Below are 26,195 nucleotides of genomic sequence, written 5' to 3'. Positions count from 1 at the left end.
GGTTTAATCATGTTGGTACAAGGATGCTGACAGAACAAACAAGAAAATATATAAAATAATTTATTCTTCGGGGTATCTGTCTTTCACTAGCGGTATAGGACAAGCAAAAGTAAATCTAATTCTAGCCATGGAACATGCAGTGATTGTCGCTAGATACGCTACGTCTATACCCAGCACGGAGCCTTGTCAATCGTCCCACTCTCTCTGCGAGATGACATGCAGTGAGGTATTTCTTTTTCACTACAGGCGTCACGGTGGACGCTCCTGGCGTATTTTGTAAAAACAACGTCGAGGTGAATGTGAGGAAAGTTGATGTCGACCACAGAGATGGGATGTCGGTGACCAGGGACGTAATAGCATTGATACGAATACTTACAACGTCATAAATCTCAAAAGACATCCAGTATAGTGCGAAACAAATTAAGAGGACAGGACTCATTCAGATAAAGCGTACGAATGAAATACTTTTACAACAAGAAAAGGCACTTGAACTCACCTAATCTCTCCTCTGTGCACGCCAGTGAAGATACCCATAAGTCTACTTCACTGATGGATCGACAACCCGGGAAAAACGAGTTAATAAAATTTCAGTTAAACTCACATTTCCAATGCTCTCTTGACTCTATCATAGCCCTATAAGCTAGGCGGTTACAGAATGACTACTAAAAATATCAAGGATAGTAAAGTCACGTCTACATTATTAACTACCCGAAAGTCTCACACAACACAAACGTGGGTCGTACTTTATCAGTTCCTCATTACGTATCATTGAAGAGTTAAAAACACTAATTTTACACTTACCTATATGTAAATCAAGTCTCCCATGCAGTAAAACTCAAGCTACACTTAATAATATTAATTTCCTCCTGAAAGCTAATATACGAAACTAATTGACAATACTTCCAAACTGTGGTTAAATTTCCTGAAATTAACTAGTATTTCCTTTCTAAGAAAGTTCTTTCCCTTTCATGCTACAGTAAGCAGTAAAAAACATAAACTAATTCTTCACTCAAACTTTTTTCTCTTGTTTTTAAATGACAACCAGCTACACATCTGTCAGCAACCCTGATTATGTTCTACTCACCTTCAAGAATTTACTGTTTTACAATCTCATCAAAGCGCTAACAACGATTGCTACTTTCACCACATTTACAAAGAGATAAAGCATTATCACTTACTTATGCAAGTCTAAATACGCGAGCATTAGCAGGTACTGTATTTCGAAGCGTGCGCAGTCAGTACCCACTGAGATAAACGGTTACCAGTTTCCCCACTACTCCGCCAGGGGTGCCACTATCACAGAAAAAAAAGAAATATTACTACAGCACATGCAGATATGATATTATGGAAAGTTTATAAAATTTTATCAATGCACGCAGAAAAAAGTTCTAAGCGTAATATATTGTTTTCCTACGTTCTAACGGCCAGCATGTATCACATGGCTCTTTTCGACTTCATTCATGTTTGTATCCATCTGCTTTCATCAGAGGACTATACATGAGCTGTATTCATAGGCCATAACAAGGTTACACCTATGTGTTTTTCACAGGTCTGTAATTCATCTTCAGCCATATGCGTACACTACACAATCCACTAGTTATTCTCATCTCATAAACCTACGTTTATCACAAGGTTCTTTCCACCTTTATTAAGAACATTATCCGCTTGCCTGTATCACTTGATTAAATCCATCTGCTTTCATCAGAGATCTTTATGAATCTACTCCTTAATCCTCTTAACCGTGTCTAGAAATATTTCCATCGCATACAACATAAGACACCGGTTACAGAATCCTTTCCATCTACGTGCCATCAAAGGTCCTAGCATCCACTCAAAATTTTTCAGTCCTTTATCAATCACGCTCTTTGTGTATACCCTACGTCCTCCACAAGCTATCTACAAAACCATGAGCCCCTCTGAATTTATCATAAAACTTTTTATCTTTGTATTCGCCACTTTCTACGCCGTTCATACTACACTGTTGTCAGAAAAAGTGGGGGGAGGGGGGGGGGATTCTCTTGCATCAAAGTACTACGTCTCAGTGCTTAGGAGCACCAAGATATCGCTTTGCACACAGTGGATGTTGGCATGGACGAAACGACCATCTCTAGGCTGCACTATAATAAAAATGAAAGGCGCACGATGACTAACCACTATGTAAAACTAGCAATAATTCATCCCCCTTCTTGGGCAGGATATAAATTGCTGACTGCTGGAGTGGAATATTTTCGGGGGAATATTCTACTGTTGAGAGGGAAGTCTGTGGCAGCAATAAGGAAGGTAAGGAGAAGGAACATGGCGGGGCGGGGTGATATATTTTACCACTGAACAATGTCATCCGCCGTTCAGGGTCTGGTGTCTAGGAATGAAGTGGATATGGTGAGGGATGATGTGGTGGCCAAAGGGAAAGAGCCTAGTGAAATGGGAGTTGTGGTGTTGAGCGAGGATGTGGTGGCCAGGGAGGAATGCCATGGCGGTAGAGTAAGGGTGTGGCAGCCTTCCAAGACAGAAGCTCGAAGGGCTCGAATTTGCCAGCACTTCTAGTTCTAAGCGACTTCTGACGTGAAAGCAATTATCGTGTGGCGTAGTACAGTTAACAGCCACGAGCAGATGTGATATAAACTATAAGCAGTTTAAAGTATAAGAAAGACCAAGATCACGTCACTGATGGATACTGCAACTGCAGGGACGACACTTAATAGACCTGCAGTGCTTATTAACTTCTTTTACATTTTGAGAATGACTTGGATCTGGCTCTCTTTTACACACAGTTTACTGAGCAATTCTGTTGACGAATAGTCTTAGTTTTTGGTATCGTAATATGACGATTTTTCTCTGTATGTCCAGTAATATCTCTAGAAAAATCATGTAATATTCTTTTATAATTAGGTTCACAGCTCCAGGTTTTCACTTTTACCCCCAAGGTTTACTTCCAGTTTAAAGTGGTATTTTTGTCGGTGTACGTGGAAGATCTGGGTTTATTCTGGGTTACCTCTTCCCCATAGGCTACCTCCATCTGTGAGAGGACTGTTTGACCGGCTGTCTGGTTTCCTGCAGATTGCTTCACACCGCTTCCCCCGGGCAGGGATGAATTGTCCGTCTGGATTCGAGGAAGTGTGGAGGTCGGCCTCACACACTTCTTCACCGCGGGCTATTTCCACCTCGGAGCGGAGTGCCTGTCTGGGTGCTTGCCGCGGTGGGCGGCGGAGTGGTCGCTGTTCTGGTACAGTTCCTCGTCCAAGAGCAGCTCAAAGTCGCCGTACTTTTCGGTCGGTGGCACCTTGTTCCAGTGCACGCTGTGGGAGGGGGAGATCATGAAAGTGGTGTAAAGAAAACATATGGATGATTAGGAACAAATTGTGAGGCAGGTGACAACCACTGGTATCAATAATTTGATAAGTTACACATACGTGTTGCAAATTAGGGTATTTGATATCAAGTATTTCTCATTAGTGGTGACATGCATTGAGCAATGAATAATGGAAGTACAGAGTTTAGATATTAATTATAGATAAGGATTCTTTTAGATGTAAATTCCTACTGAAATCTAAATTAAAGATACAGAATTAGCTACAGTAAATGTCTTAGTCAAAGGAAACATCATTTCATTAGGAATTAAGACATAGAAAGAAAAGAGAAGTTCGAAAAAACAAATAAACCAGCGGGGATAGAGGGCAAACATTGCTTAGGAGAAAGGAGAGGGAGTGAAGGGGGAAGAAAACTGACGGGTAAGGGAAATGAGGGAGGTGGAGGAAAATAGTTTGGAAAATGAGGGAGGGTGGAGGAAAATACTTTGGAAAATGAGTAAGATTAAAGATGAAGAAAGTGGGTTGAAGAAAGGATGACGGATAAGGAAGCTGGGGCGAAAAAGGGATGAGGAATGATACATTTCCCGGCAGCCAAGGCCCACCTACTTGGGGATGCCGTCGGGCGGCAGGACGATATTGATGATATCGTCCACCAGCTTGTACTTCATGATCCTGTCGTTGGCTGTCGTCGAGGTCATGGAAGGAGAGGCGTTCACCTGTAGGAGGCCGACCTTAGCAATTACTGGAGCCAGGGATTGGAGGGCGGGTAGAGCCCATCGGTTAAGGTTAGTCAATGGTGGAGGTGCTTGCCCTTAGGTGAATGTACAGTAACTTCTGAGTAGTAAGTCCTCATGTAAAGGTGAAAGACAGGGTCAACTTGCAGGTGAAAGTCAATGACTACTGGAGATTCAATGGAAGGCATTTGCACTCATGCGCGAGTCATTAATGGTAAGAGACAGTAGGATGGAGTGTGGGGGTCGTTATCCTGTTTATGAAAGTTATTTACTGTTGGGGGCGTCAGGGTGTGGGTGAAGTCAGTGGCTTTAGGGAGGTGATAAATTGGTTGGCGGCTGTATAGAAATAATTCAAGTAGTTAGCTCGTTGGACGTGTAAACAAGGTCACTGGTTCTTAGGACGTGTTAACCAGTTCAGCGGCTGTGGTGTTAACCAGGTCACTGGGTCTTGGGACGTGTCAGCTAGATCAATGGTCATACGTGGATGTTAACCAGAATGTTAGTGACTTTTGGGAGGTGTTCACAGAGCCAGTGGCCCCAGGGACGTCTCAACCTTAAAATCAAGGTTCAGGAATGCTTGAGAGATGTGTTGAGTTGTAAGTGAAAGTCAGTTACTGTTTTAGAGGGATATGTTGGTCTGCAGGTGGGGGTTTGATGTTAGAAAGATGTCTTCAACTGGGAGAGATGATGATGACTACTAAGGAGGGATTTGTTGCCTGTATGTCAGATCATCTCTAATGATAAACTCACTAACATATCTGAAAGGCTTATGTCAGTGTCAGAAATGTTTATACAAGAAAAGTAACAGGTAAAAAAAGAATTCAGGCCTTTGATTATGCGAGGACCATACCGTTGATTTAAAATGGTAATAGAAAAAAAGGGAACATATCAATACCAGGGAACATATCAATACCAGAGTTGTTCTGGTATTGATATGTACTCTCAATACCACAGTCTTCGCTTAATCACCTCCTTCGTACCTCGATCATCCAGGGCTTGAGCTGGTCGTCGATGATGATGTCGTAGCCGTAGCACTCGAAACAGTGCCTGTCTGAGGCCATGATGGGTGCCACGGCCCTCAGGGAGTGCACCACTAACCAGGTGATGTCAGCGAAGAGCTTGTCTGTTCGCGTCTTGCCCCGAGTTCCCTCCAGGTATAGGCGGAGGGTCCGAACAGGCCATTTGCCGCCGTGCACACTGTTGTACTCCTCCTGCAGGGGAGAGAATTACAGTGTCATCACCATCAGAGCCGAGTTTGTTTGATTCAAGACGTTTGCTGCTACGAAATAAAGTAAATTGTCTTTTAATGCTCCCATGGATCAGAGACAAGAGATGTTAAAGGCTGGGAGCTGTAAGATTTAGGAATCTTTTTTTGCTTACATGGTAACTGCAAAATAATATCCTCATGCCTCTTATGCACGAAGGTAAAACATAGCATGACTGTACGACTAGCAAGTATGATATTACGACCTTTGCGTATGATAATTTGTCACTGTGTTCCAGGGTCGTACAGTTGTGATTAAGAGAATAAAAAAGTATATTTAACACCAGGGCAGGACACGAGACATGTGCGGCTCACCCCGTGCTTCTGTATTGAAACGTTGGTGAGGTGGACGAACATGTTGTCCAGCTCCTGGCCCGACGTGTCATACCGCACCGTGCAGAACCGACAGAATCCTTGCCTGTACATGAAAGCCTTCAACGGCCGATATGACGTCACGAGCACGTACCTACGTAAGCAAAAAAAAAAAAAAAATCACTTAAATTTTAGGACATGCACTGTTTAGGAGCGAATATTAGAATAAAATCAATCATACTAAACTAAAAAGTATGGCAATTACAAAGCACATGTCCATAACCCGATTCTAATAAACGTTCATGAAGTGCTCTGTAAATATGGAGTTAAAAAGTGACTGAGAGCACTGGCCTTTGTCTCCGAATTTTCCTTTGCTCCATTACTTCTATAAATCTTTTTTCATATTCAGAATCAGATAAATGTTGATACAGATGGTTATCTTTTGCCGTCCCTTACAACGTGAATCATCCTATTCAAAACATGATTGAGTAATATTACATTATAAGGAAGACTTATAAATCAATAGAAATATAAGTTACAAGAACACCGCTGGAAGGACGTGGAAGTCGTTGTTGAACGAGGGTGACGCAGTGATAATGAAATCGGCAAATGTAATTCATACAACTGAAGAATTTCTAGTGTTTTACATACATAAAAACAGATAAGTGACAGCATGTACCTGTCTGAAAGAAAACGTATTATGAAATATCATAGGCAAGAAAAAAGTTGGGGAGATAAAGAGTCCAAAATTATGGTTATTACTCTGAGGAAGTACAGTGGTCTTCAAATCAAGATAAAAGGAGGAAATCTGAAGAGTATGCCAACTGCTACAGCTTTAAAGAAAGTACAGTTATCCATGATACGGGTAAAGGTTTGTTCCGGATGGCACGACGAGCAAGAGTGAATGTTATAAAAACTGGAGTTTTAACTGCAGAACATGTAGAGAGAATGCAGGCACCTGGGGTGGATTTTTGATGAACGGATGTGAAGTTTGAAAGTGGAATTGTGAGACTACGAGGTAAGAGAAAAATAGGTAGGAAAGAACTGCGTTATAGGAATCAGAAGTTAAAGTAATAAGAGAACGAATGTGGAAGAAACTAGTTAAGAAAAGAATATAGGTTAGGAGAGTTGGAATACATATGTAAGGCGATCGAAGGCGAGAGGAAAGTGAGGGAGGGACATCGTGTCTGGTGTTTGGGTAGTAAAGTGCCATGACTGCTGTGGTGGCTTGGAGGAGGCTTTCCGTGCATACTACCGGATCGAGGGAGAAGCCGGGGTGCAAAGAGAATAGTTGACTGATCACTCACATTCTTAAGTCAAACTTTTTCCCGCCAATAAGTAGAGGGTTCTCTATGTACCGAGAGATGACGTACGTGTCCTTGACGAGAGCTGGGTTAAAGGAACTCTTGGTGTCCCGAGACCACTTCTTGATCTGCGCCAACTTGTTCACCAGGAAAATCCCTGAGCGAAATAGAAAATTCTATCAAATTTCTTTTTCCAACGTATCACGAAAACCCTGGCCATAAATCGCATTCATTTCATCGCTCAAGTAAATCAATTATGCATTATCAAAGCATACATGATGTCATCAAGCACATGAGTTAACCATGAAAAGACATTAAGTAAATAAGTACATATTCTGAAAATTTATTTAATCAAACACACAAGTTTAGTCACAGAATATGCATTAATGAACACAAGCCTGTGTACTCGAGAACTCTTTAAGTAGGTTATTGGTTGCAACACTCGCACAGCCGCGTCATGCCACAGGAGAACCATTTGTCTAGCTATGTTTTAAGGCCTCATGACTATGATGTTTGTCATGATCCCTGAACATTCACGCACTTTAAGCAAGATGGACAACCCTTCATGTCACTACCTTACGACCCTTAGGTCAAAGATTATGCCATCATCTCTACTACCAACTGGCCCACATACTCTACTCGCTCCTACCATTTGGCCCTTATACTGTCCCCACTATTACCTTCTAGACCATGTACCCTCTCACAACATACTCCTACTTGGTTTAGTCTCCACCACGTACTTCCCCACAAAACAATAGGGTTCCAGTCTTAATCAACACCACGACACTCCGCAGCTGGTACTTACCCACGCCCTGGGACCGGCTGGCCGGTTTGAGGATCCAGGTGGTGTTGGGATTGCGTCTGAACTCCTCCACGAAGAGATTGTAGTCGGCGGGCAGCATGAAGGTTGTTGGCAGGAAGTCCAGATGGATATACCGCCCTAGTGGATACATAAACCCGCTAGGTGGATACGTCATACTTATTAAAGGGTGGACACATGATACATAAACCTGCTGGTTGGATAAGCGTGGATATATCGTCCTTGACATATGTTGAAAATACCGTCCCATTACCTACTTACATGACTACTGACGTATCATCCTAGTGGATAATTACGTCTGGGTGTGTTGTTCCTGGGGTGGATACACGTAGATACAGTGTCCTTGTGATGGGTGATGTCCTGGTGGTTGAATGCATGTAAATATGTGTCATGCTTGGGGTTGATACGTGTATATATAGTGTCCCACCGGTGAATAAGTACGGACAACACGGATACATTGATACATGAATACATTCTCAGAGAGAGATCCTGATGCTACCCAGGACCTCTTTCTAAGAAAGGGTCCTGGTGTTACCTAGGCCCTCTTTCCATGAGCTCCTATAGTCCCAAGGCTGCGCTAAATCCAGTGGCAATGGAATAATGGACTCCTTAAGAATGAGAAGTTCTTTGATGAAACTGTACTGTACGCCCAGTGATACAGCCTCTCAAAAGATAACTTTTCACTCGTGGTGTACCTTCACACAGGCGGAGTCCGGTAACGTTCTGTCATATATATTTCCCTGACTGACAGGAAGTCCATCCGTGAGGTCAGTGACTGACTGGAGCTTTACCTGTGGCGTCCCTGGAAGCCAGCTGGGATCCCTCCCTCTCCAGCTCTCGCCGGTAGCGCTTGATGTTCTTCACCAACAGGTCTTTCCTCGTTAGCTCGTAGTGGGTCGGGAAGTGGTTGATCATCCTAGGGGGAGGGGAAGAAATAACGAGTCTCATGGCAATGAAGTCAGAGAACCTGGGTAAATTGAGATTAGTAGAGATTACTGTGTGTTTACGGGGAGAGAGTTTTACACTTGTGTTGCCCGTCTGAGGTACATTACGTAAGGAATTAATTGATAATACAAAACAAAGAAATGGCAGACAACTAAAAAATTTGAATTCGACCATCTGACAACCTTGTTATTTTATCATCATAATTGCCTAGTATTACATATGTAACACGCTAACAATATTTAATTTTCTTTGCGGTAGTCACAAGGAAAATGAAACACGATCAGAGGATCTTCCTGTTTCATTTTCCTTCTAACTACCAGCAAATTCCTGAATCACGTGTTCTTTTGTGGTTTATCTGCATATATATATATATATATATATATATATATATATATATATATATATATATATATATATATATATATATATATATATATATCTTTTTTTCAAACTATTCGCCATTTCCCGCGTTAGCGAGGTAGCGTTAAGAACAGAGAACTGGGCCTTTGAGGGAATATCCTCACCTGGCCCCTTCTCTGTTCCTTCTTTTGGAAAATTAAAAAAAAAAATAATGAGAGGGGAGGATTTCCAGCACCCCGCTCCCTCCCCTTTTAGTCGCCTTCTACGACACGCAGGGAATACGTGGGAAGTATTCTTTCTCCCCTATCCCCAGGGATAATATATATATATATATATATATATATATATATATATATATATATATATATATATATATATATATATATATATATATCATTCGCTATTTCCTGCCTTGCGTTACAGAAAAAATTCTATATTCACTGCTTTCGGTATGAAACGGGTGTAAGAGAGAGAGAGAGAGAGAGAGAGAGAGAGAGAGAGAGAGAGAGAGAGAGAGAGAGAGAGAGAGAGCTTACTGGTTGTCGTTCATACGGTATCCACTGTCGACGCTGAAGAGTGAACGGCAGGTTTGCGCCCCGGCCCTGTAATGTACAACAGGACAACACATAAATCTTCAACCATAAAACATACATGTGATACATTTAGTTAACTGCGATATGCATTATGAAGTATGGTGACCCACGTGACCGTTTACAATAAATAAACAACACTGTCAAACATGATGTATCTAATTTACATATCGATACGACAAACCCTTTTCTCCATCATCCGTAGATTACAACAAAATCAAACATATTCTTAAAGCTATCACATTTCTATGTTTACTAATCTATAAGAAACTGAAATATTTTCTTTTTCAAGAAGCAATAGCATTGGTAACTTAAATGCTCTTCTTTCAGGTAACACCCTTTTTATATGCTCAAATCAGACTAGGCCATGGCAACTGAATCAAACCGCATGTTCCACAGAAAATATACGACAATGCATATTGTTGGAATAAACGTATACGGATCAAACTGAATCTGTACCTGAGAGCTCGTGGAAAAAAAAAATGAAGAGGATATAATTGCCTAAAGTAAAATCTCGACATCTGATAAATTTGCCTAAATTCTACTGCTGCTTTTGTACCATGGCAGGTAATTAAAATTGATATTTGTTCCATGTCACTTTTAGGACCTGCCAACGCATTTGAGGCTTATATCCTGTTTACAGTCCTGGAATAATGCCATTTTATTTTCTTTTACTTGTGAAACAAAATCAACTAATTATTTCATGTGTTCCATTTGACTGATATTATCAAATATTCTTTATCCTACCTTGAAATTAACCATATACTGAAAGCCATCTGAGGCTTATATCCTGTTTACAGTCCTGGAATAATACCATCTATTTTTTTTTACTTGTGAAACATAAAATTAACTAGATATTTCATGTGGTCCACTTGACTGATATTATCAAATATTCGTTATCCTTCCTTGAAATTAACCATATACTGAGAATTCACATTTCATCTCACCAGTAAAAATTCCACTCATCATCTGGACTAACTTGAATCCAGCCTCGTTTTTCAAAATTGTTAGTGAGTACGGATTTCTCCATATCTGTACAGTATGCTATTCGGGCTGTCATGATGCTGGATCCCGTATACTGAATTATTTCCAACCTTGTTCTTCTCTCCTAAGCGACGGCCATGTGGACAACACCAGCAAATGTTTACAAACGTTGCCATAGCAACGGCAGAAATTCGCAATATATTCATAATTTACATTTCGAGTATTACTACCGAACTGATAAAGTTTGGTATGAAAAAATATGCTTATTGAAAGAGAATATCTTTGACTGAAGATTAGAATTAGAATAAACGATTCTACTGTTAATTCTAAGCAAATAATTCCTTGACAATATTCTTTCTTTACACGAGTTTCATGAGTAAATATTATACACTATATCGCTTTTCGCTTGATATATTTTTCTGACTTCTACTTATATGATAAAAATTACAAAAATTGGCTAATGAAATATGTAATATAATCTTGAGTATTTGGCCTACATTCCACCACAACAAACTTTGAATTGTGGTGGTGATGACCGGGGATTCTTCATTGTAGTTCTAGTCATAAAAGAGGTACGTAAAGTAATAGTAACCAACGCTAAGAGCTACTTTTCAAATCTTCCGGAAGAATCACATAATGGGTAGTTTTTAAAGAGCCTTTCCAAATGTACGCTATACCCAGTAGCAGGGACTCCTCGAAGCGAAAAATTCTTTGAGAGAAGACTGTTCTCTGATTGTTAACTGACAAAGATACAGGGGGGTTCTGGAGACACATAATACAAATCTATTTCATGGAATAATTCTTTGTCTTTATCCTATCTAGAGCAAAGTTATATCCTATAATAATATCACGATATTCAGTCTGATAATTAGAAACGGATTCTCCTAAGGCTAGTGATGGAAATTGTGGAGAGTTACTGTTAAGACCTTGTAAATCTTATAAATGAAAATATTTCACAGGGGGAAGATGTCACTCTACTTTGACTGCATAGTAGATAGTCCTCATACAAGTGCCATCAATACCCAGATATCATGGCACCCTCAGGCTTCATGTCTTGCTGTAGCAGCTTACAGTGAAGATAAAGGAGGAGCAGTGAATGTGTACACTGGGGAGGTAAGTTCCGTTTGGTTCTACATGCTTCTTATTTACTCTGTCTTGAAAAAGTTAGATCTGTGTTGGAAAATGGAAAAAGGAATTACTTTAGTATCTCTAATGTGTCTTTACAGAGTGGTGTATAGTTATCCTTAAGTTTGACTGCCTTCCATGTTGTTTGTATGTTTGAGAACTAATCTCTGTTCATGAATATTTCTTTTTCTCACTTCTCTTTAAGGTGAATGATTGCTAGTTCATGAATGATTTTGTGGGTAATAAGATAGTAACAAAACATTTATGAAGATTAATCTTGCATTCCTTTATCCATCTGGGTAAAGTTTACAAAACTAGAAGTGTGTACTCTTGGTTTATGATCTCATTTCTACTCCTGTGGAATTGTTCATGCTTAAGTAAATAATTACTTAAGAGGATGAGATTATCACCTCTCACTCATATAATTTGCTATTGGGATGGTTAATTGGTTTGAGTTTAGATGACTATAGAAATATTAGAATCTGACAGTGTGGAACAGATCCCTTCTGCAAAATCCTTGAATCTTTAAGAGACTTGTAAACTCACTTGACAATCAATAGAACTCATGAAACCTCATCTAACCTCACATAGGAGCCAAGATTTTCTCAATATTCATAATCACAGAGAGTACTAGCACCATCTGTATTAAGCTTACAGACTGTTAGGATTCCAGTGGTACCACTTGTGAGGACTCCAGTGGTACCACTTTTATCATACACATCGCTTATAACTCATGCATCTGTTATTATAACACATCCATAAACATTACTTCCATCTTTATTTGAGAACAGTTATCAAACTCTGCCTGCATGTGGTTTCCCTGATATTGAAAATTCAGTTCAGCAAGGCTGTACCATTGTCACTGAACAAAAAGGGGTGCAGATTCATTGCATGATGGACCTTCTTTCCCCTAAGGTGTCCATCATTTCCTACTTCTGATTGGAGTGCAGCTTTGAAGCTGCAAACAAAAACACTCAACACCTACACAAAGAAACAAGACCCTTCCCACTCAAACCATTCCTTAACTATCCACTAGTCCCATAGCAGAAATGAATAGCTTACCCTAGCCTCACACTTTAGCAGCCTCTACTCACAATTCCCAACCTCCAATAAATATAACACTGAAAAAGCATATATTCACTGAAATAACCCCACAAGCTGAAAACAACTGCTATCCCAAATCAGTCATAAACTCTAACCCTCCAGACATACATCTATCAGAAACCACACTCCACAGAGAAATACAAGTATACTTTCCTTTCTGCTCTCTGGTCATCCACCATCCCTACAAGACCCTCACTGTGCAACTACTGCATAAAAGACACAGAACTTATTACTCAATTGCCATGCACTCTCTGCACATACATGCACACTCAGCGTCTGCACTTTATGACCTGTGGTCTTGACTGTTGGATGGAACCAGCTTCTTGAACTCTGTAGGAACCTTATAAAGATAGGAGGGACTTCTGGGGTAGGAAGTGCATAGGTATATTTAGGGAACAGCTCATATTTTCAATTACCCTCATAACATCTAAGATACATGTAGTCTAGGCAAAGGATGAATGTAATCTGTACCTATTTTCACAGTGTGTACTATGTTGTAGAGCACTAGTGTCTTCTGCATGATGTTAGGTTCAGAAAATCCCTTTGACAGATTCATAGTGTTGCAAATGTCTTGCTCCTTAACCCACTACACTGAAACACTTGCTCTGGTGCTTACTGGGCAGGAAAGCTGAGAAATTGGTTCATGCCATCTTTTACTGGATTTTGGCAATATGGTGTAGCATTATCTATGATGTCAATAACTCATAATTGTCGTATAGTTGCAAACTGCATTGGACCCACCTTACATAACTCTATGGAAAATCTGTCATGCAATTCCATCCAAGCAGCTTCTGGATTATGGGTTGTAGCATAAATATCTTTGATTTACTTTATTCGTGTTTTGGAATTTTTCTCCTAACACATCAAAATCCAGGCTAGGATTGTATGTAGGTTTTTTTTTCATATAAAGACAGGTTGAAGATAGACTTATTTTTGATAACTACTGATTTTTTTTTTATACTAGTAATAATTATACAACAAACAAAATGAATGAAAATTTAATAATATAGTTAATTTTTTGATTTGTTAAAATTTTATTAATATAGAAATAAACATCTTGGAGGTTTGAATTTTGTCATTTGTCTTTCCAGTTTTGATTACCACCTCCTTGGAACTTTTTTTGTAATTTGTTGTCCATAAAGCAGAAGGCTCATAAACTTTTAAGTGTTTGGTCAATGGTTGTAACATGAACTTTCCTGAGTACCCTTCTTTAACAGAATATAAATTTTCATTCTCCAGCTTTTGTTTGATAACTGAGTTGCTGGTCTATCTATCTTTACGTGAATTAGTATTCATTCATATAACAACATAAATTTTCATTCTCCAGCTTTTGTTTGATAACTGAGGTGCTAGTCTATCTATCTATCTATCTATATCTCTGATGCCCGTTCCCTCCAGTAACTTCCATCGAAGGGTGGCCATGGCAAAAGAGTCTCCACTCATCCCTGTCCTTACATGCCTCCATGCATTCTTCCATCATTTCTCTCCCTGCAGTATTCCTCCACCCTATTTGCCCATGTCACAGGTGGTCTTCCTCTCACACCAACCCCTTTAATTGCATTATCATACACTCTCCTTGTAAACTCCCAGTCTTGCATTCTTTCCACATGCCCAGACCACCTCAAAGTATTATGTTTCACCCTTTCTACCACTCCACAATTCATTCCCTTTGCATTCCTTGAGGTGATGGGATGCTTTCCAGACATCTTTAAGAATCTTTGAATCATGCTTAAAATTTCCACTTAACATTTGTATATTCCATCAGGGTAAACTGTGTGATGAAGTGGACATCCCCCCACATCCAACTGCTCAAGTGACATCTGTTATGTGGCACCCAAGCAAGAGGATTCTGGCAGTTGGCTGGGAATCAGGAGAGCTTTTCCTTTGGAATGATCATGAGCATGAACTTCATGAAATCCAGAGTCTCCATCGAGCGCCAATCTCCATTCTCATGTTTAGTGCAGCAGGAACAAGACTTGTATCAGCAGATGCAGTGAGAATATTTTTTTTATGTATAGTTTACCTTCGTAGATAACTTTATGAATTCTCTGTAATCATCAGAATAATTTTCTGAGAATAGTAGTATTTTGATATTAAAGTAATATTCTGATTACATGCAGTGGAGGCATGCTGCATGTGAAGATGTAGATGTGAGTGGAGTGTTAACCATGTATGAGCAAAGTGGAAGAATAAGAAGTCCATCTATCTCTCTATCAATGGAAGTATCACTATACTACATTTCCAATAAGGTACATTAAGCCTCTGCAACATCATTCCCACCCATGTCCATTTTGTGCCCAGTATGTTAAAGTGAAGCATGGACCTTCACGCTTATAAAAGTGAGTCTTGCTTTTCTATCTTACACTCTATGATGATTTGTTAGATGAGACCATTGTATCCATTTACACCATCTCCATTACACAAAATGCTTTCAGTGCATCCAGACATCAGTCATTCCTTTTGCATCTTCATCTGAAATATCATAAGCCTTGATAATTTAATTCACTCCATCTATTCATCTCCTACATGGTCAACCTCTCCTTACATCTTCTACCAGATGATATATATCTTCTTGACAATCCTATTACCTGCCAAGTGTTCTACTTGATCATACCATCCTTAGACTTTCATCTTTATGCCTTTCTGATGACTTCCTCATACCTTCTCATCATTTTTCAAGATAAGCAGTGACTGCTATGCTTTAGATATGCCATCATGATAAATTCTCATCGTAAATCCTCTACGCTTTGTATATGCTGAGTAAATGATCCATATATAGTGTTCTTTTTTTTGACGTTTCTGACTATTATACACTTGAGTTTACTAGCCAGACATCAGTCATGGGACAAAACTTGTAAATCCAAACCTCTTGCACACTGCCCAATTTATTTTTTCATGATTTTACTTTCCAATTTTAGTTTTCTCATTACTGTGCTCACTAAATGTTACTCTTTCTTCAAGAAACATTATTGGACCAGCTTGTCATTCTATCCAACTCTTTCTTTGATTAAGCTAACAACAACATCATGTGCATGCAACAGCTTTGGCAACTTCATTGTGTTTCTTCACAATCACCCTACCTCACTTGTCTCATGCGGTAACCCTTCTGTAAAAACATTAAATAACCATGATAACATTACACAACCTTGATACACTCATTTTTGTTTCACACCATTCTTTCATGGGCAAAAATGGGTATGTTTGAAGGAACAGTAATCCCAACAATATTATATGGTTGCAAGGCATGGGCGATAAATAGGGTTGTACGGAGGAGGGCGGATGTGTTGGAAATGAAATATTTGAGGACGGTATGTTGTATGAAATGGTTTGATCAAAGAGGTAATGAAAGATGGATAGATACATAGATTTCAACATAAAGTGTCCTGAGATTGCTCTATAGTTTAGATAATTGTCTTAGGGGTATTAAAGGTGTCTTTGCTCATGCTTGCTAAATAACACTCTATAATGCTGTTCTATCTATCCCTTGGTTTTGCCCAGCACAGTATATTCTCTTGTGCTGGTTAATCAGTACAGAATAACAACCTGAAACCTTTGGGTCTCAAAGCCTTGTGTAAGTCCTTAGAGGAACAATCCCGTGGGGTATCACAGAGATGAGGCCAATAAGAGGTTGTGTTATTTAATTGTAGGTTTTAACAGCATGATGTGGTTAGGTTTGCATATTTTTGTTAATCATCAACTACCAAATCATAGTTTTGGTGTGGATGGTGAAGCCACAGTACTATTAATCTTAGATTTACTGCATAATATATGAACAAGAATGAAATATGGATTGGAGTTTTAGGTTACTAGTATCTCAGCTCTGAAATGAGTCATGGTATCACAAAACTAATGTTCTAAGAAAGCTCGTATCCATCCCCTCAGTCTGGCTCTACTGTGGGTTGGCGGGTGGATAACTCTGGTAATCTACAAACAGTGTTCACACATGAGCTAAAAGATCCTCTTGTGCAGATTGTCTACAGAGTCAGCATTAACACAGACAAGAACCTCTCCACTTTGGATATCAAGTAATTACTGTATAATTATTGTATTTTTAATAATTTTTGCTTGTAATTCTTTTTGTGATATGCTTTGTGTTAAGTAAATGAATTTTTAAGGCAACATAAGTACAGATATTCTTATATCTAATTCAAATTCTTTTTTCTTTCACACGTTTACTGTTTCCTGTGTTAACGAGGTAGCACCAGAAAGAGACTATGAAAAGACTTAATTTGCTCTCATCCATTCTCAAGCTGTCATGTTTAATGCACTGAAACCACAGAAACAGATCAGACGAGCAAGCACAGGTGTAAGTTCAGAGGCACACTTTTTCAGTATAGGGTTATGGATTTCATCAGGACCATAAGCCTTGCTTGTGTCCAGAGAGAGAAGCGCTTTTCAGAGTCTGAAAAGAAATTACGGGAAGGGGCATAGGATTAGTAATAGGAGCATCAGGGGATGAAGGAATGTTAGAGGCATCCAAGGTGGAGTTAGAGGAGAAACGGGAACCAAAGAGAGTTGCTTTGTCTACAGGAAGGACAGCTATAGTATTGTCAGAACAGGGTGACAGAAGTTGTTAGGTATGCCCGTAGCTAAAGACCAGAAAGACCTATCAGTGGATGACATGGGGAGGTTAATGCACTTCCTTTGAATAAAGGAATGCTTTTTTGATGGATAATATGCTTGAAATATGGTGTGAGGTGGTTTAATTGAGTAAGTAATGAAGGGTAAGAGAAGAACTTGGTTGTGAGAGCAGAAGAGGTCGTGAAAATGTATGGACATATGGAGAGAATGAGTGAGGAAAGGTTGACAACGAGGATATATGTCAGAAGTAGAGGGAATCAAAGATGAATGGGGAAAGCAAATTGGAGATGGAAGAATGAAGAAGATTTTGGGTGACTGGGGCCTGAGCATGCTGATGGGTGAAAGGCATGCATGGGATAGAGTGAATTAGAATGGTGTAGTATATTGGGGTCTACATGCTGTCAATGGACTGAACTTGGGGATGTGAAGCAGCCAAAGTAAACCATGGAAAGTTCTTTGGGGCCTGGCTGTGGATAGGGAACTGTGGTTCGGTGCACTAAACTTGGCAGCTAGAGAATCAGTGTGAGTGGATGTGGCCTTTCTTTGTGTCTTCCTGGTGCTAATTCATTAACGTACAAAATGACAATCAAGTATTAAAGAGAAAAGATATATTTATTTTTGCCCTAGGACCCCTTTCTAAAAAGGCTCCTGATGTTACTCAAGACCTCCGTGGACAGTAAAGTAAAAAGTAAGCATCAGCTTTTCCAACCTTCCTTTTCTGTATGCTACTGCTCTTTCTCTATTATCTAGATATTATTTTGGCTGTTGTTCTTATGAGCTGTCTACATGTGTCCCCAATCCTAAGTTTCTGTGTGGAGTCTAGCTTTTTGAGGTTTGGCTGGTATGATACTTCCCTCTTTCCTTGAACAGCTAAGCTGTGGAATTTTCTTTCTTCTTTTATCTTTCCCTCTGCATAACCTCTCTTCCTTCAAGAGTCAGGTTGTCTACAAACACACGTGATGCCCAGATTATTTGTACTTTCTTTTACTTTTCTTTCAACTGAGATGGCCTTGATAGGGGCACTTTTTGCCTGTGCCCTGTAAGTCTTTTTAAAAAAAAGTAGATGTATGATTAATAGAGTTATTTTTCCATGATGACGGTTGCCAAAATGTCTTGTTATTACTTCCACCTTTCTCTATCTTTCCCATAGCTGTTATCTGTAAAAATAAATTTTTTCCTTGGTACTAAACTAAGAGTACAATATCGGTCTTGTATAGTGGAAGGGCAGTTCTTTGATGATGATTTTTCAAATGTATGATTGATTGTTGGGTAATACTATATACAGCTTATGCCAACCATAACTAGCCATAATGGTCTGTTGAAGTAATTGTCAGATTAGTGCCTTTATTTACTCCATGGAGAAATTAGCTTCTGATTATTCAGAGCTAGTTATCCACACCACGTCTTTTAACGTTCAACAAACCTAAATAATCCTGCATCATTACTGACCAAGTTCAAAATCATATTTGTACATATCCACACGATCAACATTAGTGTTTAGTATTTTAAATTTATCTCTCTTTTTGTCATTTGGCATTACATGTAAGACTGTATCTTCAAGGATTATTGGTGGTTTGATATATATTCTCCATATTGTATTTTCATGTGTACTTATAAGTTTTTCTTTTGTAAGTGGCCTTGCACGTGCTGCAGTGAGTGGTGATGAAAGAGCCTTGGATATATTTAGCTCTTGGAGGCCAAGAACAGGTCACAAACGACTCAGCCTTGCTGCTAATGCCAAGGACAATCTTAACTTTTTCTTAGGATCATCTACTGGTAGGTATTCTCTTGCTCACCAAGAGATTTATTTTGTGGCATGTACTATCTCATGTAAGTTATATGATAAAACTTTATATGAATTATTTCATATATGTTTTATTGTTCTCCCTTGATACCATACTTTCTCTTTTTACTGCCATCTCCTTTTGTTTCACCTTTATGTATACCTGCTGTAGTAATTGCAGCTCTTTTATTTCATTTGTTTATGCAAACATCTGAAAGATGCTTCATGAAATGTTTATTACTGTTGAATCTTTGAAAATTTTGGAAAAAGTCTTTAGTTGAAGTGTGCTGAAGACTGCCACATGTGGAAAACAGCATATATAATGGATGTAGGAGGGTAGAAACATAAATGTTCTTCAATAAACATTTCAAAAATATGCGATTATTAATTTTACGTTAGTTCGGGGCAGGCAGTGCTTTTTATGATGTATGGATACTTTTTTTTTTTTTTTTTTTTTTCCAAAAGAAGGAACAGAGAAGGGGGCCAGGTGAGGATATTCCCTCAAAGGCCCAGTTCTCTGTTCTTAACGCTACCTCACTAACGCGGGAAATTGCGAATAGTTTGAAAGAAAAAGGATACTCACATATCTGTTATGATTTATGACTTTCATTCATAGGGTTTTATTATCATTATAGTAAAGTATCTGCAAATGTTATTGTAATTTGAGACCTGAATGGCCACCCAGTTTGAAATACAACTATAAAAATGGAACAAGATGTTTTTGAGCTAATATATATTTATTATCCCTGGGGATAGGGGAGAAAGAATACTTCCCACGTATTCCCTGCGTGTCGTAGAAGGCGACTAAAAGGGAAGGGAGCGGGGGGCTGGAAATCCTCCCCTCTCGTTTTTTTTTTAATTTTCCAAAAGAAGGAACAGAGAAGGGGGCCAGGTGAGGATATTCCCTCAAAGGCCCAGTCCTCTGTTCTTAACGCTACCTCGCTATCGCGGGAAATGGCGAATAGTATGAAAAAAAAAAAAAAATATATATTTATAGTGACAGTTAGTTATGATCATATTAGATACTGGGATTGTGGGAAAAGTAGCTAAAAAAAAAAGATATGTTGAGAAACCTCTTAATTAATTTTTCATTATTATTATTATTATACTTTGTCGCTGTCTCCCGCTTTGGTGAGGTAGTGCAAGGAAACAGACGAAAGAATGGCCCAACCCACCCACATACACATGTATATACATAAACGCCCACACATGCACATATATGTACATATACATACACAGACATATACAAATATACACATGTACATATTCATACTTGCTGCCTTCATCCATTCCTGTAGCCACCCTGCCACACATGAAATGGCACTCCCTCCTCCTATGTGCATGTGAGGTAGCACTAGGAAAAGACAACAAAGGCCACATTTGTTCACACTTAGTCTCTAACCGTCATGTGTAATGCACCGAAATCACAGCTCCCTTTCCACATCGTGGCCCTACAAAACTTTCCATGGTTTACCCCAGATGCTTCACATGCCCTGGTTCAATCCAGTAACAGCATGTTGACCCTGGTATACCACTTCATTCTAGTTCACGCTATTCCTTGCATGCCTTTCACCCTCCTGTATGTTCAGGCCCCGATCACTCAAAATCTTTTTCACTCCATCCTTCCACCTCCAATTTGCTCTCCCACTTCTCATTCCCTCCACCTCTGACACATATATCCTCTTTCAATCTCCTCACTCATTCTCTCCATGTGACCAAACCATTTCAATACACCCTCTTCTGCTCTTTCAACCACACTCTTTTTTGCCACACATCTCTCTTACCCTTTCATTACCTACTTGATCAAACCCCCTCACACCACATATTGTCCTCAAACATCTCATTTTCAACACATCCACCCTTGTCTGCACAACCCTATCTATAGCCCTTGCCTTGCAACCATATAACATTGTTTGAACCACTATTCCTTCAAACATACCCATGTATGCTCTATGATATAACGTTCTCGCCTTCCAGACATTCTTCAATGCTCCCAGAACCTTCGCCCCCTCCCCCACCCTGTATCTCACTTCCGCTTCCATGGTTCCATCCGCTGCTAAATCCACTCTCAGATATCTAAAACACTTCACTTCCTCCAGTTTTTCTCCATTCAAACTTACCTCTCAATTGCTCTTATTCACATTTACTCTCAGCTTTCTTCTTTCACACTTTTTACCAAACTCAGTCATCAACTTCTACAGTTTCTCACCTGAATCAGCCACCAGCGCTGTATCATCAGTGAACAACTTACTCACTTCCCGTCTTCTCATCCACAACAGACTGCATACTTGCCCCCCCTCTCCAAAACTCTTGCATTCATCTCCCTAACAACCCCATCCATAAACAAATTAAACAACCATGGAAACATTCACTGGGAACCAATCACTTTTCTCTCTTCCTACTTGTACACATGCCTTACATCCTCGATAAGAACTTTTCACTGCTTCTAGCAACTTACCTCCCACACCATATACTCTTAATACCTTCCTCAGAGCATCTATATCAACTCTATCATATGCCTTTTCCAGATCCATAAATGCAACATACAAATCCATCTGTTTTTCTAAGTATTCCTCACATACATTCTTCAAAGCATACACCTGATCCACACATCCTCTACCACTTTTGAAACCACACTTCTCTTCCCCAGTTTGATGCTCTGTACATGCCTTCACCCTCTCAATCAATACCCTCCAATATGATTTCCCAGGAATACTCAACAAACTTATACATCTGTAATTTGAACACTCACCTTTACCCCTTTGCCTTTGTACAATGGCACTGTGCATGCATTCCACCAATCCTCAGGCACTTCACCATGAACCATACATACATTGAATATTCTCACCAACCAGTCAACAACAGAGTCACCCCCCCCCCCCTTTTTTTTTTTTTTACAAAACAGTCACCCCCTGTTTACCAAACCATTCTCCCTGACCCTCTCACTTTGCAAACCACCTTGATCAAAACACTCTATATCTGCTACTCCCATCAAACACATTCAACAAACCTTCAAAATACTCACTCCATCTTCTCACTTCACCACTACTTGTTACTTCCCCATTAGCCCCCTTCACTGATATTCCCATTTGTTCTCCTGTCTTATGCATTTTCTTTACCTCCTTCCAAATCATCTTTTTATTCTCCCAAGAATTTAATGATACTCTCTCACCTCAACTCTCATTTGCCCTCTTTTTCACCTCTTGCACCTTTCTCGACCTCCTGCCTCTTTCTTTTATACATCTCCCAGTCATTTGCACTATTTCCCTGCAAAAATCGTCCAAATGCCTCTCTCTTCTCTTTCACTAACAATCTTGCTTCTTCATCCCACCACTCACTACCCTTTCTAATCTGCCCACCTCCCACCTTTCTCCTGCCATAGGCATCTTTTGTGCAAGCCATCACTGCTTCCCTAAATACATCCCATTCCTCCCCCACTGCCCTTATGTCATTTGCTCTCACCATCTTCCATTCTGCACTCAATCTCTCCTGGTAAATCCTCCCACAAGTCTTCTTTCCAAGCTCACTTACTCTCACCACTCTCTTCACCCCAACATTCTCTTCTTTTCTGAAAATCAATACAAATCTTAATGAAATGTAACTGAAATTACTTACTGAGCATTTGCTAAAAGACATAGCCATACTGGAAGTAGATTTTCTATTCTAATGAAATGAGTAAGGGCGATTGAAGTGAGACGTTATGTAATTTTAGGTACGAAAATGAAATATGATGGATTTTATGGAAAGGGTGAATTTTGTTAGTGGGAGATGGTGTTTTTAGATTATTATGAAATATGATGTGATAAACGTTATTCACTACATAGTTTAAGAACAGACAAGATGGGGATAGAAAAATATGCTAAAAGGAAGAAACAATATGGGTAAGATGGAGGTCAGAGTTGAAGAGAAAAATTTATTTACATTGTAGCTAACTTATTGGTAGCAATGCATAAATGATGATAAAGGAAATTTTAGTTTGGGTCTTTTAATATGCACAATATTTTAGGTCCTTTAGAAAATAGATGTAGAAAGAGAGAGGGCTGTAAAAAAAAATCATATGTATATAAAGAGAACAGGTAAGAATGTTCCATATTTTAGAAATTGAAATACAGGAAGGTGGGGGATTTCAGCCTTCCTGCTCCCGCCGCCTTTAGTTGCCTTCCATGACATGCAGGGGAACATGGGGGTTAGAATTCTTTCTCCCTTACCCTAGGGATAATGTGATATGTCACCATGGTTTAATTTGTGTATGGAAGGGGTGGTAAGGCAAATGTGAGAGACTTGGAGAGAGGGGCGAGTATGCAGTCTGTGGAGGATAAGAAGGCCTGAGAAGTGTGTCGGGCGTTGTTTGCTGATGATACAGCACTGGTGGCACATTTGAGTGATAAACTGCAGAATTTTTGTGTGTGAAAGAAGCAATTTGAAGGTAAATGTGAATAAAAGTAGGGTTTTCTGTGGTGTGAGTTCGAATGGAAAAAAAAATGATAGCAAGTGAAGTGTTTTAGATATCTGGGAGTGGACATGGCAGTGAATGGAACCTTGGAAGTGGAAGTGAGTCATAGGGTGGGTGTGGTGGGAAAGATTTTAGGAGTGCTGATGAATGTGTAGAGAGAATATTATCTTGGAGGTAAAAAATGGGTAAGTTTGAAGATATAGTAGTCCCAACAATATTATATGGATGTGAAGCGTAAGATGTAGATGAGGCTGTGTGGAGGAGGATGCACTGGAAATGAAACGTCTTAGGACAATATGTGGTGTGAGGTGGTTTGATTAAGTAATGAAAGTGTAAGAGACAAGTGTGGTAATAAAAATAGTGTGGCCAAAAGAGGCGAAGAGGGTGTACTGAAATGTTTTAAGCATATGGAAAGAATGAGTGAAGAATGGTTGACAAAGAAGTGAAGGGAACAAAGAAAATGGAGAGATCAAATTGGAGATGGAGTGATTGAGTGAAAATGATTTTGAGTGATTGGGGCCTAAACATGCAGGGGGATGAAAGGTGTCCATGGGATAGAATGAATTGGAGCAATGTGGTATACATGGGTTGATACGCTATCTGTGGACTGAATCAGGGCATGTGAAGCATCTGGAGTAAGCTATGGAAAGGTCTGTGGGGCCTGGTTGTGGATAGGGAGCTATGGTTTTTGGTGCTGTACACATGACAGCTCGAAAATGGATGTGAGTGGATGCAGCCTTTCTTTGTCTGTTCGTGGTGCTACCCTCTAATGGGGGAAATGGTAATCAAGTACAAGAAAAAAAAGAATAAGTGGTTTAATCCAAAATTAAGATTAAGGAAAAGTAAAAACTTCCGTTCTCACATCAAGAAGGAAAATACTTGTAAGAAATGATCATGTAAATATCTGATTTGAGATGATATCAAAGCAAAGGGAGATAGACATATATACACTGCTGTTACAGACACGTATTTCACTAGCATGTAATAGTATGGGTTGCATCATGCCTTACAACATATCTTATTACACCTAATGGCTCACATATTTTTTTCCACAGAAGATTTGCCAGGTTATCTAGCTTGATGTCTTGAGTTGACCAGATGGTTCCACATAGCTGGCCATAAGATGAAAATGTTACGAAGACAACTGGACAGGTGTCAGATGATCATTTTAAAGGTATAAACAACCTTTAGAATAAAACTTCCTCCAGCTTCCTATCTGTCATGTAGTTCCCTTACTGGGATTCAAGCTTTCACCTCATTCTATAACTGATCATTCTGGGTGCATCTATCATTTAGAGTTTTACTATTTTCAATTAACCCTTTCCTTACCATAGGCTGTTCCATGAGCCAAGTCTTGCTCAGAATGCAGCATTTCCTGATATAACAAATACTATTTACACATTGCATTGACATCATATTTAATTACAGTCTTGATCTTTTTACATTTGGTAGATCAGTTGCATATAGCCTCTCACCTTCATGCACCCACACATCCTTAGCCGACATTTAACACGAATATCTATGTTGTTATAAGCATTTCTTACGTTTTCAATACTGTCAAAGATGGTTTATCAAGCGAGACCAAAGTCTTCATTCACACCTCCACCAAATGACTGTAATATACCGAATCACAACTCAGTTACAAGGGATCTATATCTGACAAACCTCTAGCTGCAGTCAGTTCTTTTAGTATATCTGTATTCATCTCTTCTACAGTGTATGTCTTTTATTCGTAACTAGTATACTGGGGGCCCCCTGTACCTACAGCTCTTAGAGCAGTTTTGCAATAGGGCATAAACTTGTACAACAACATAAAGGGATTGTGTATATATGGATATGTATGTGTATGTATGTATGTTTATATGTTGATAGGTATATGTATGTGTCTGAGCATGTATGTATACATGTATGTGTATGAGTGAATGGGTCTTTCTTTGTTCTGTTTCCTCGCACTACATCACTGATGCAGGAAACAACAATCAAGTATAATAAGATAAAATATGGATAATGAATTATATATGACATGACAGCTTGCTTATGGATGTGAGCAGATGTGGCCTTTCTTCTTCTGTTTCCTGGTACTTCTTCAATAATGCAGGGAGCAGCATTCAGGTGTGGGTAAGAGGAAGAGAATATATGCGTTTCCTTTTTTCTTCATGCATTTGTGCTGTTCTTGTAGGGCGGAGTAGCATCAGGAATGGATGACAGTGAGCAAGTAGGAATACAGATGAGCCCCAACTTACAGTGGTTCGACTTACAATTTATCGACTTTACAATGGAGATATATTCAACACTATAATAGGCTTTGTTTTATATGATTTTGTCCAATTGTAGGCTAATTTAAGTGTTTTGAGAATGTTAAAGATAGCCTAGGCTAGGCTATGATGTTCATTAGGCTAGATGTACAGTATTAAATGTATTAAGTGTATTTTCAACATACGATGGGTTTCATGGAATGCAACCCTGTCGTAAATCGAGGAGCATCAGTATGTGTGTATATGTATATGTATGTATATATGTGTATATGT

General features: G+C 39.3%; 2 protein-coding genes across 2 annotated transcripts in view; one reads left to right on the top strand and one right to left on the bottom strand.

Moving 5' to 3' along the window:
* Positions 1 to 77: 77 nt before the first annotated feature.
* On the bottom strand, positions 78 to 10,718 carry TTLL1B (Tubulin tyrosine ligase-like 1B). The gene is made up of 9 exons (XM_071667898.1): positions 10,585 to 10,718; positions 9,584 to 9,649; positions 8,534 to 8,658; positions 7,728 to 7,862; positions 6,926 to 7,079; positions 5,622 to 5,772; positions 5,023 to 5,253; positions 3,915 to 4,024; positions 78 to 3,296 (listed from the first exon to the last, which is right to left on the bottom strand). The coding sequence occupies exons 1-9, from the start codon at positions 10,695 to 10,697 to the stop codon at positions 3,152 to 3,154; spliced, it is 1,230 nt and encodes a 409-aa protein (XP_071523999.1). The 5' UTR covers positions 10,698 to 10,718; the 3' UTR covers positions 78 to 3,151.
* Positions 10,719 to 11,128: 410 nt separating this feature from the next.
* The window catches only part of rempA (intraflagellar transport protein rempA), a 107,436-nt gene continuing 92,369 nt past the window's right edge, over positions 11,129 to 26,195 (top strand). Inside the window, exons 1-5 of the mRNA XM_071667897.1 lie at positions 11,129 to 11,193; positions 11,581 to 11,734; positions 14,616 to 14,843; positions 16,733 to 16,875; positions 19,065 to 19,207. Coding sequence (XP_071523998.1) covers positions 11,588 to 11,734; positions 14,616 to 14,843; positions 16,733 to 16,875; positions 19,065 to 19,207 — 661 coding nt within the window. The 5' untranslated portion in view covers positions 11,129 to 11,193; positions 11,581 to 11,587. The remainder of the gene's footprint in view (positions 11,194 to 11,580; positions 11,735 to 14,615; positions 14,844 to 16,732; positions 16,876 to 19,064; positions 19,208 to 26,195) is intronic.

This window comes from Panulirus ornatus, chromosome 12 (assembly GCF_036320965.1).
Source record: "Panulirus ornatus isolate Po-2019 chromosome 12, ASM3632096v1, whole genome shotgun sequence".
In the NCBI taxonomy this organism is placed as follows: Eukaryota; Metazoa; Arthropoda; class Malacostraca; order Decapoda; family Palinuridae; genus Panulirus; species Panulirus ornatus.
Note: the sequence above shows the minus strand (reverse complement) of the source record. Positions and strands in the feature narration are given on the sequence as shown.

What these genes read in the sequence shown, in the direction of transcription:
- TTLL1B (XM_071667898.1), bottom strand. Translation starts at nt 10,697, where the DNA reads ATGACAGCCCGAATAGCATACTGTACAGATATGGAGAAATCCGTACTC. An exon ending in GGCTTCCAGGGACGCCACAG is followed by an intron (nt 7,863 to 8,533) that starts GTAAAGCTCCAG and finishes TGTATCCACTAG; the next exon opens with GGCGGTATATCCATCTGGAC. An exon ending in AAAAAGTTTGACTTAAGAAT is followed by an intron (nt 5,773 to 6,925) that starts GTGAGTGATCAG and finishes TTGCTTACGTAG; the next exon opens with GTACGTGCTCGTGACGTCAT.